General features: G+C 34.1%; 1 protein-coding gene across 2 annotated transcripts; it reads left to right on the top strand.

Annotated features, from left to right (window-relative positions):
- The first annotated feature begins 6,003 nt into the window (after positions 1-6,003).
- Positions 6,004-11,239, top strand: LOC130747765 (protein RETICULATA-RELATED 4, chloroplastic-like). 2 transcript variants are annotated; one of them, XM_057600792.1, is made up of 8 exons: positions 6,009-6,634; positions 7,551-7,619; positions 8,616-8,747; positions 8,855-8,908; positions 8,999-9,043; positions 9,781-9,920; positions 10,537-10,662; positions 10,754-11,239. In XM_057600792.1, the coding sequence occupies exons 1-8, from the start codon at positions 6,110-6,112 to the stop codon at positions 10,788-10,790; spliced, it is 1,128 nt and encodes a 375-aa protein (XP_057456775.1). In that variant the 5' UTR covers positions 6,009-6,109; the 3' UTR covers positions 10,791-11,239. The 2 variants fall into 2 exon arrangements, with proteins under 2 accessions (XP_057456776.1, XP_057456775.1); XM_057600793.1 differs by lacking the exon at positions 7,551-7,619 and having other exon boundaries at positions 6,004-6,634.
- Positions 11,240-11,563: the final 324 nt, after the last annotated feature.

Raw genomic sequence — 11,563 nt, 5'->3', positions numbered from 1 at the left:
GTGAAGTCGTCCTCTTTGTCACTGCCACGCTCGCTCTCTGGCAAGTCACCTTTCTTCTTCAACTTGTAATATATAGCTGGTTGAAATAGGCAGTCCAAAGTTGAACCAATTTTAAAGTGTGGTGCACATTAGCTGGACTTGAGTTTTGGCTCTCTCCTATATTAGGTATCAATTTTCTGAATTAACCCGCAAATTTGTTTTCAATTAAATTAATTTTAACTAACTTGATTTTTGAAGGTATAGTTATACAAAAAATGATATAGTTCTTTTAAAGTTAGCTTATTTCTAAAATGAACGAGACTATTTTATTGTTAATTCAATCTTAAGTATATTCTAATATTGGATCATATAAGTTTATTCAAACAAACTTAATTTATTGGTAGTTTTCCAGCAAAGATATTTGCTGCCATATTTGAATTTCCTTCTGTGCACGTTCTAAGATAGAAAAATGAATCGTGTTTGGACTCTGTTGTTGCTTCTAAAGCAAAGGTTCGTTAGTTATACTGACAAAATTGAGAAAATATATACATCATATAGTTAATAAGGGAAAACAATTACGAACGATCATATGACAAAGCCCAAATCAAGAAAAGATTCTACTACAAACGGGATTTCAACAAGCATATGCAGAAACTACTGTTTTCAGCAACTTGTACAAAATGCACACTACTTTTGAAAATGACATTTTTTGGGTTGCACACAGAATATATATAATATCACAAGAAGAATTAAAAAAAAAACTAAAAGTATACTATGTGACAAGTTTTTTTTTTTAAATAAAAATAAAGTGACACATTGAAAATGAAGTAGAGGAGGAAACACCAAAAATTTATATATGTTCCGTGTCATTATGGAAAATATTTGGTGTTACATGGGACGACATATATAAGGGCAATAGGACATGTTTGGTGTATTGTATTATCCTATGTTTGATAGTATTCGTCTTGATTGCATTAGGTCAGATAGGATAAGATCTGATAAAAATTTAATATTATACAATGTTGGTCATACATTGTATAATTTATCATATTATTTAGGTTGGTATAATCATATATTTTGTGACGGTGGTGGTGGTAGTAATGGTAGAGACGACAATGATGATGACGGCGGTGGAGGGTGGTAGTTGTGGACGAAGTGGTGATAGTGACAATTACAATGGTGGCAGTACAGTGATGTTGGTGGTGGTAGTGGCGATGACAGTAATGGAGGAGGTAGAGGTGATTGTGAGACGACGATGTAAATGGTTGTGGTGGTGGTGGTGGCTACAATGATGTGGTAGTGGTGAAGGGTGGTGATGAATTGTGACGGTAGAGTGGTGTGGTGCTAGTGGCGATGGTGGCATAGTAGTCGTGGAGGCCACAGTGTTGTACGACGATGATAGCGGTGATGGAGGGTGGTAGTGACAATAGGTGGTGGTGGTGGTGGGTAATGGTGATGATGGTAGTGGGGCTAGTGGTGGTGGTGGCGATGGCAGTAACGACAATGGTGGCAATGGTGGTGGACTAGTGGTGACAATGACAGCAATAACGATGGTGAATTGGTGATAGTGTTAAAGGTGGTGATGATAGTGGTAGTTATAGTTCGTATCAGTAAATTAAATGATTTCAAATAACTTATACGATAAAAAATGAACAAACTTTCATCCTATGAAAAATATTTAATTTTTTCCCATAGTATTTCAACAAAAAAAACAACTATCAACACATGTTTAGAAGAACATTGAGTGATGATATATACACACCTCACTTTCTCTTCCATCTCATTTCCACCTATTTTTCTTTCTATCTCTCTCTGCATTTCCTGTCACATCACATATCATATCACTAATTTCCAATGTTCTGAAAACCGGACCGGACCGGCCGGTTCGACCGGTTCAACCGGGAACCGAACATGGTACCGGTCCGGAACACTGCAGGAACCGCTGGAAAGTAAACCGGAATCGAACCGCTCAAACCGGTCTAAAACCGGTTAAAACCGGAAAAACCGGTAGACCAGTGGTCAAACCGGACACAGTTTAAAATATGTTTTTTTCTCTCTCTTTAACTCTCCTCTCTCAACAGATTTCAATTTCCGTGCGCACCAGCTTTTCACTTTTCAGAATTCTCCCCTCCCAATGTCAATCTTTCCACTTTCATTGTCAATCTAAACTTAAAAAATGGAGAAATATTAAATATGGTTTGGAATTTTCACCACTTTCCAATATATACTTTTTTTTATATAGTAACACCACTTTCCAATATATACATTACCAAGGATCTGATGTTTTTACGTTCATAAAAGGATCTGATGTTTTTAATTATTTTGTACCTACCACTGTATAACAAAAATATGATGCTAGGAAACATGTTCGTTACTTTGTTTTATTTTGAATATATAAACTTGATAAAACTTTAATTATTTCATGATAGTATGTTTAATTAACATGTCCTGGCCAATGAAAAAATTAACACGTCCTAGGTGCATTCATTTTATTTATTATTTTGTTGGCTCCATATTCACTTATTGTAATATTACATGTAATTAAAATCAAATTTGGGTAAAAATGTAAGAGTAACATAATAAGTATTAGTATTAAATGATATTTAGTATATTCTATATATTTTAAATATTAATATATTATTAACGGTTGGACCCTGGTCTAACCTCGGTTGAACCTTTAAACCTTAAACCAGTGTCATCACCGGTTTAATGATCGGTCCGGTTTTCAAAACATTACTAATTTCTCTCTCATTCCTTTACTACCTCCCAAGGTGGAGGTGGAAATGATTGGTGAATAAAACATTATTGAAGAAGATTGGGTATGCAACATTGAAGATTCAGGTGAGAGAAAATAGGACAAAAATGAAACGGAGCCCACAAATCAGTTGGCATAAATAACTCCTTCCCTCCTTCCTTCAACATAGGGCCGGCCCCTCGTGTGTCTTTACTCTTCTTGACGTTGACCATCTTCCATTATTGTTTTCTTTCCCCTCATGTTTCTCTTGCAACTTCATTTTTTTAATATCAAGTAAATTACTTAAAATTAAATTATTATTATTCTCATCAGAAATATAAATTGCACTTCTAGTGATTGATTTCTAAATTTTTCTCGTCTAAATTTATATGTTTTATAGCTTTTATCACTTAAGCCATCGTTCAGAGACCGTTAACATCATTTCTTATAGAACTTTGATATTCTTACACTCTTATTTCTCTTACATAATATTTTTACATATTTTTCTTTCTATCTCTTATCTATTCCATCACATTACTCATCATATCATTCATTTATCTCTCCTTTATTTTTATATCGCTCTAGAGGTGGAGAAGTATGTAAGCACAATTTTTCATTTTGTATATATGATAAAGTATATAGTCAAAAAATCACTCTCCGTCTGTTTTAAAATAATTGTCTATTAAGAAAAATAATTTGTTTTATTAATTTTTCACTTAGAATTTCAAGGAAGCTTTAATTCATATTTTTTAATATAATTCTCATATAAAAAGAATATATGAGGAGTGATGAAAATAATCAAAATATACTATAAAATGTAAGACGGAAAATTTTATAATAGGAAGGCTGGCAATACTTACTCAAATGAGTTGATTACATGATTAATTAACATAGTTTTAGTTTTTATTTTTTAGCATATTGGAAAGATAAATTACGCTCTACATTGACTAATCTTTAGACTTTTCTCATCCAACTCATATGTCATCTTAACTTTTACCATTTGAACTTTTTTTGTTTTGATTTTTATTAATTACTAGAACTGGGTGAATGTTTTGTTTATTTTTAATAAAAAAGTTAAAAGAAAAAAAAAAGTTAGTTACGAAAGAGGCATGTATACTTTTATACTCTTAAAAGTCTCGAATATTTCAACTAAGAAATAGAAAAACGAATCAAAAGATTATTTATATATGGTAAAGTATAACTAACTTTATCAAAAGAAAGATAAAAGAGAATAAAAAAGATCTAGAAAGGGCAGCCTGTGGCTCGTGGATGGCGATGGCATATTTTCCCACCATTTTTTTTTATTTCGGTAAGAATTGGACCTAATTCGGTCACTTTTTGATAAGATTTGGTGGTATATCCTATTTAAATAATATGAGTAAATTTAGATTTGATGCAAATTGGTTGCTAGGTTTGACTCCTTCCCAGTGTATGATGCTATTGTTTGTTGGATGTGGAAAGAGTTTTGTTTCCTCATGTTAAACGTGATACACAAAGGTTTATATATAAAACATGTATTCAAGTGGGTTATTTCCACCTTTGCATAAGAAGAAAAAATTCTAACTAAATATGTAGGTACACCATAGTCCATATATAAAGGAAAAGAAAAGAAAAGAAAATTAGTCTATAAAAGCCTAGTTACGTTCTCATATGGAGAAGATGAAACAAAATTTGATGGGCACAGTATAGCACATGAGCAGAGACAGCCATCCCAACATAAAAACCAAGCGACAGATGTATAAGAAACAACGCCTCTCGCACCTGCTGCACGTCGCCTTCAATGGGAAGAAGAGGAAAACAACCAATCCCAACAACATTTGATATATCTATAATTTAGTAATTACACAATTTTATTTTCCGATATAAATAATAATTACACATTTGACTATCAACCAATTTTACATTTAATTTTGTTTTGCCATATAAGAAACATGGTAAAAAATGTGAGAAAAAGAGCGAGAAAAAAGTCGATTTTAAAAATTGTTTGTTATGGTAGAGAAAGAAGGAGAAGAAAAAGAATGAAGTGATCAAAAAGAAAAAATAACATTATTCACAATTTAAAGTAATTTCTAGCAGTTTGTGATCGCCCTTTGAGATGGTAGATAAGAGGGAAAGAAGTGAGCTCAGCTTGCCCGTTTCTTCTCAAATCATGGAGATGGAAAAAAGTTAGTAGGGTCTGCATTCCAAACTCTCTATTCTCTCCACTCAAAGTTTGTGATAATGAACAATGCGCCAGAGCATGTTTGTGTAGGCATTGAGAAAGAACAAAAAAGTCATTTCTTAATAAAACGGATTTGGTGCTTTGAAAAAACATGCAAAACGAAGCATGTTAATTACTTTCAACTCATTTTCAAAGCTTAACCTAACACATTTTATACTAATTGTGTTTGGATTAATATAGAACCACGTAACCCTAAAAGCCACACTTATGTTACATTTTGGTAAATAACCTAATTATGTACTTATATATAATAATAATTAATTATTCATAAGCTAATTATAAAACTTACTAAATTAGCTCAAAATAGCTTATAGGTAAAATGTAAGCGCTTATTTATAAGTTAATTTGAGCATCTACTAAAAATTAGCTCAAACTAGTATATGTCATTTTAATAAGCTTCTACAAACACTTGCATAGACATTAATATCATAGGATAAGTTATTTCAAATATGAGTTTACTGTAGGGTTAGTTTTATTATTTACTCAGAATACAAGGTACATCTACTTATAGCATGTTTGTATCAATTTACTTAAAAACTACTAACAAAGCTTCTCCCCATAATTCATAGTCTTTCCTACTGTTAAAATGAATTCATCAATAAGAAACTAAAGAAGGTGCATCAACACATAACAAAGCTAACAAGTCATGGGGAAAGTCTTCAACCCACACATGAAAGAAAGACTCAAATCATAGTCAGAAAATCCGCAACGACATTGCAATGCCTTCTAACATGAACAACATTGTAAGAATGAAAACTAACAATACAATCCTAAACAACATCAAATAAATAACTAAAATGATTAAGATCTTCAAACATTACGAAACACCGAGCAATCAGATTCAGACTGAATTGTCGAAGAATTATTACTATCGCCCTTAACTATTACTAAGATTTAAAACTTCTAATAAAAAAGTGATTCTAAAGTACCAACAAGGTCTTAGTCTAATGACATCTATAATTTTTTTTATTTATTAAAAGTAAATTGTCTCTCCATATATAAACACTACCTATAATGGATTGAAGAAAAAAAATTCAAAAAAGTGATAACACCAACCTTGATCCTAAGTCCAAACAAAACAAAACTACCCTACTTCAAGTCTTTTATATGATACAACAGCAAACAACATAACCCAAAACAGGGGAAGAACAGAAAGCACAGAAACAACAACAACAATGTCGATTGCTTTCTGCTTCACTCCTCCCTCTTCCTCCTTTTCCTCCTATTCATGTTCCTACTCTTCCTCCAATAAACCCCTTCCTCCTCTTTCCCTCTCCTCCCTCCGCCTCCGCCTCCGCCTCACTCCCTCTCCCCTCTCTTCACTTCACCAACACCGCCGCCGCCGCGCGGATCTCCCTTTCGTTCTCCACTCCACCGCCGGCGGAGGCGGCGGAGGAGGATCGTTCGGTGGTCACGGAGGAGGTGGCGGCGACGGAGACTCAGGCAATGACGGCAAGAGGGACGCGATTATGGTGCTGGCGGAGGCAGGGAGGAGTCTAGAGAGCGTGCCGTCTGACTTGGCGGCGGCGATCAAGGAAGGGAAGATCCCTGCGTCCGTCGTGTCTCGTTTTCTGGAGCTGGAGAAGTCGCCGCTGTTCCGGTGGCTGCTTCAGTTCACTGGGTTCAAGGAGCGTCTTCTCGCTGATGATCTCTTCCTGGCTAAGATTGGCATGGAGTGCGGTGTTGGCGTCTTCACCAAGGTCTCTCTTCGCTTTTCTTCACCAACCACACCACAGAATTATTATAATAGTAATAGTGCTTTCAATTCAATGTCATCAAATATTTGATGGACTCTATATCTGTTGTTCATTGGTTTAAACCGCCCGGTATTCGTTTACCATTCGGATGCCGACTATTTCTCACCGGGTGTATTGCGCACTCGGTCTGCATTGCCAACTGAGCTACCCTTGTGGGTATTGATTGACATTCAGCATCTAACTATGCTTTACATGTTTGCCAGTAATGCACATGACATGAAGACGTTAATAACAAAGTGTTTGTTTTCTTGTGGGTTTGATTGGATTGGATGGATTATTTTGAAATTTCAAAGGGTTTAAAAATATTCAGGAAAATTGAAGTTATGTATTTCAATTAGCTGTATTTATAAAATATGTTGTTTGGAAATTTTCTGTAAAATTGAGATTCATGTGAATTGTGAAAGAGGTCTTTACGGAGGAGAGTTTGATGAGGAATTTTTACAATTTCATGTGATATGATAGGAATTTGAAATCCTTTTATTTTGTGTTAAAGAATAGCCTATAAAAATATTTTTGAAATTCTGGATTTTGATTCCTTAACAATGAATTTTAACACTAAATCATTTCAAATTCTAATATGTTTTTCCATTAAAATTCTTTACCCAAAGGTATTCAAATGAAAAGCTTAACTACTTGTTGAGAGTAGCTTCTGTTTTTTTCTTTTTACTCAATTCTCTTTTTTGAACATGCTGAAGTGATTCCTGTTTCAATCACTCATATGGTTTACATAGGCAGGAGACTGAGTTATATTGTTGTTTGAGCAACATGATTTGGTTATTAGGTTTTTATGTCTGATCTAGTTATGTATGTGTATTCACTGATTGATTATCTGTGATACTTCTGTGTCTTCCCTCTCTAGACTGCTGCCGAGTACGACCGAAGGAGGGAAAACTTTTTCAAGGAGATTGAAATTGTGTTTGCCGATGTGGTATGATATTCTCAATTTCTCCATAAAAATGATTTCCAACTATTTTCCTTGTTTACATGCTGTTTAAGCACATCATTTGCCACTCCTTCATTTGGGCATGAGCATGATTTATACCTCACTTCTTTACTCACTATTTTCTTCTATGTTGTGTGCTTGTTGGAATTTTATTTGTTATGAAAGACTCATTTGACATATTTCTATGATGCATATCGTGAATCAAAGCTTTGGATGGACTACAATTGGAGATATCTGTTGAAAGAAAACAAATTTCCTTTTTCCTCTCGTTTTATGTTAAAGTTTGTTTTCACTTATTCTAGGATATAAAATCTTGAGGAGACCAATATATCACATTATAAATACATAATCATATGGATGAGCTAGAGAAATTCACAATCAGTGTCTTTTGGTATTAGGTCCAAATAACAGGTGCCCAAAACAAAAATATAGGTTCTTTGTTTGATCAATTTCAGAAATTTTTTGATAGTTTTTGCGGTTTGGTATATGTTATTGTTAAGTGTTCCTCAGTGTTGATGTATAAACTTTTTGTCTTTTCTTTTGTTTCAATTGCACTAGTTGGGAATGTACATCTGGGTGGGTGGTTTTAAGCAGAATTTCTCTCGATGGGTAGTAAATCACAGCATGTAGTGATTTTTACATAGTTGTTTGTTTATAAAAGAAGAAGACGAAGTATACATCCTTCCATCATTTATTTGAAATACCCCAATGGAGATAAGATACTCTATATGAGTATAAATTACATCATACATGTAATGAAAAAGACTTTTCTTTGTTTGGATAGGAGAATATCTTTTCTCTGTCTATGAATCAAAATACTAATATTTTTATTAAATCTTTGTGGTTTTACTATTTAATACATTTGTTTTCGTGTGTGTTATCTTACACATTGACAAGCCACAGTGGTGAGACAATATTGCTTCCTGTGAAACATCTGTAGGAGTCAATGGCATAACATCCCTTTACGTATGCTGTTCTTAGGTCATGGCCATACTTGCAGATTTCATGCTGGTTTATCTTCCTGCACCGACTGTTTCTCTTAGAGCACCACTTGCAATCAATGCAGGGCATATTGCTAAGTTTTTCCACAACTGCCCAGACAATGCATTCCAGGTCTGTATAAATCTCATAGGTTACATGGTTTTGACGATTTTCATAGTTTTCCCATCAAAACCTTCGTATTTACTTTCATAGTCTTAAATCTTAATTTTTTTCCTCAGGTTGCTCTCTCTGGAACATCATATTCTATATTACAGAGGATTGGTGCGATTGCGGTATGTAAATTTGGTAACTTCTGTCTTGTGTTGTTTCTTTTTTGTGTGTTTGTTGCTAACTGTTCTATATAATGTGGTTTCTGTGCACAGCGTAATGGGACTAAGCTTTTTGCAGTTGGAACTGCTTCATCACTGGTTAGTTCTCACATTCTTTTCTGGTTTAATAAAATTTTATTTGTTAAGTTTTGACGTTACATGACCTGACCGTTACTTTTATGAACGATTCTGATATTTCTTGACTATTCATGACATAAGTTAAGCACAATCATGATTTGGCAATGGAGTTGACTGATTCTGTATTCTCATTACCTTTAAATTATCGGTTTATTTCTAACCAGAGTTAGTACCAACAATTTAAATCTTGAGAGGTAAACATTAAGCTAGTGTCGCTGAAATCCTAGAATGGCGAATAGTTATATTTAAGGATTCTTGTACGTACGGTGAATGATTCACTTGACTCCTGATAATGTGGGTGCAATCTGAATTAACTTGTACAAGTTTTTTGTATGGTAGTTAGGTTTAATTCATCTGGGTCTCTGAGTTCAGTTTGTCGATGATGCAGTACTAGTCTAAATCCTGATCTTTAACTTGCATTATTCTATTGAACTTATTCTTATCCCATGGATGTTAAGGGTGAGAATGATTTGGCATAAAACATATCCACTACTACGATCAACTACTTTTGCACATGTTCTTCAAATATGAATTTGAAACCAAGGCCTAAAAAGTTTCCCAAGGATCTGTGTCATGTATTCCAGTCTTTTCTTTTAATAAATAATCTTGCCAAATGTTCTTTGTGTTCAATGTTCTAAATGTATGTGGAATCAGTTGGGTTCCGAAACTGACGCATACTGCATTATGTGTTCATTCAGGTAGGGACAGCGATGACAAATGCCTTAATTAATGCAAAGAAGGCTGTTGGTAAGGATTCTGATGGGGAACTTGAAAATGTTCCCATATTGTCTACCAGTGCTGCCTATGGTGTCTATATGGCCGTTTCTAGCAACCTCAGGTAAAAAGGATAATGTGATAAGTCATTATTGATGGGTTATTTTGAAGATCATAATCTAAAATCTACTAATGCTTTGCTATCCGTTGGAACTCGGTCTTGCCTTTATGCATCTTGGTTTTCCTCTAATTAAAACTGATGGATTTAAATGGGCAATATAACATTTAGTAAAGTTATTTGGTTGAGGACTCAACATGTTTTTTTGATGAGATAATCAGCATTTAATAGACAACTAATGCTACTGGAAAAAGCAAACAAATGTCATGTAATGCATTATGCATGTATTGTAGGAGATGTTTGCACAAATTTATTTCATATCTTTTGGAGGGTAAATCCCAGGCTTATGTATTGAATATTTGTCCTTTGCCATAGTAAGTATGTTATAATGACTCATTTTCATCATATTAAAAAATGTTATAACTTTTCAGTGTCTACAGTAGCTGAATATATAGCTCCTTGTCTAATTGTGTGTTTGGTAGATTGGCGGACACAAAAGTCAATAGATATCATCCGCCCCATAAGCTACATATTGTAACTTATGATAAGAAATGTTTTTAGTGGCTACCAACGTGGTACCAAACAAGCTGTGAAACTTCTAAAAATCTGGTTTTGCTGACAGGTATCAAGTTCTTGCTGGAATCATTGAACAGAGGTTATTGGAACCTTTACTGCACCAGCACAAGCTTGTGCTTAGCGCACTTTGCTTTGCTGTTCGAACCGGCAATACATATTTGGGTTCATTATTGTAAGAAATTTCATACCTTTTCTTATCATCACTCTTTAATGGAGCGGTTGTTGTTAGTGGCTCATCACTTGTGTTAAATTTGCCTTGATAGGTGGGTGGACTATGCTCGTTGGATAGGAGTTCAGTAGGCCCGAGACCAAGATTATGACTCGAATCTTCCTTGATTGACTAGATTTTTCTCAAGATGCTCATCTGCTTCATTAGTGGACACCACAAAGCAATTTAATTTATAAGAAGTTTGATCGTAGGTTAGCGCAAATGGTTTTCTCCACTCTATTTTTGATTTTTTGTGCTCATTGCTGAGTGCTATTCTTGTTTTTCTTCCAAGTTTCCTCATTCAATTGATATTATGAGGATGTGAGCATACATTTTTTTCCTTTTGGGTAGAAGGACATAATTTGAAACTGATGATAAGGTTTCAGCAGATTGAAAGATATTAAAGAAACAAGTTTTTTTTGTTACTTTGCAAAATAATCTCTGCTTTTGAGCTGAGACCAGCATGAGCTACGAACTGTGTATTATTTCGCAAACATTACGTATATTATAAAACTATGTTAGGTCTTGTTCTTCGGTTAAATTCAGTTGTTATCTTTATATGAGCAAATTTGTCTCTTAATGCAATGTGTCTCTTAACGTAAAGAAAAATGAAAAATATGCTTTGATATTACTTCTTTTTACCGAATAGATAGTTTTTTTTGTAAATATTTTACTGGAAATTCCTACAAGTATAGTTATCGGATTAGTTCTCGTAAGGATTAATTGTTAGCTTCACAAAGTCTACTAAAAAAGGGATTTGATTTTTGGACCCCAGTACAACAAATGACACTCCACTTTAATGTAGTAAATTCTTATAATGCCCCTCTAGTCTGGTTATTTATCTATCGGGTTCTTAGAATGGTAC

The sequence above is a fragment of the Lotus japonicus genome, chromosome 3, assembly GCF_012489685.1.
Source record: "Lotus japonicus ecotype B-129 chromosome 3, LjGifu_v1.2".
In the NCBI taxonomy this organism is placed as follows: Eukaryota; Viridiplantae; Streptophyta; class Magnoliopsida; order Fabales; family Fabaceae; genus Lotus; species Lotus japonicus.
Note: the sequence above shows the minus strand (reverse complement) of the source record. Positions and strands in the feature narration are given on the sequence as shown.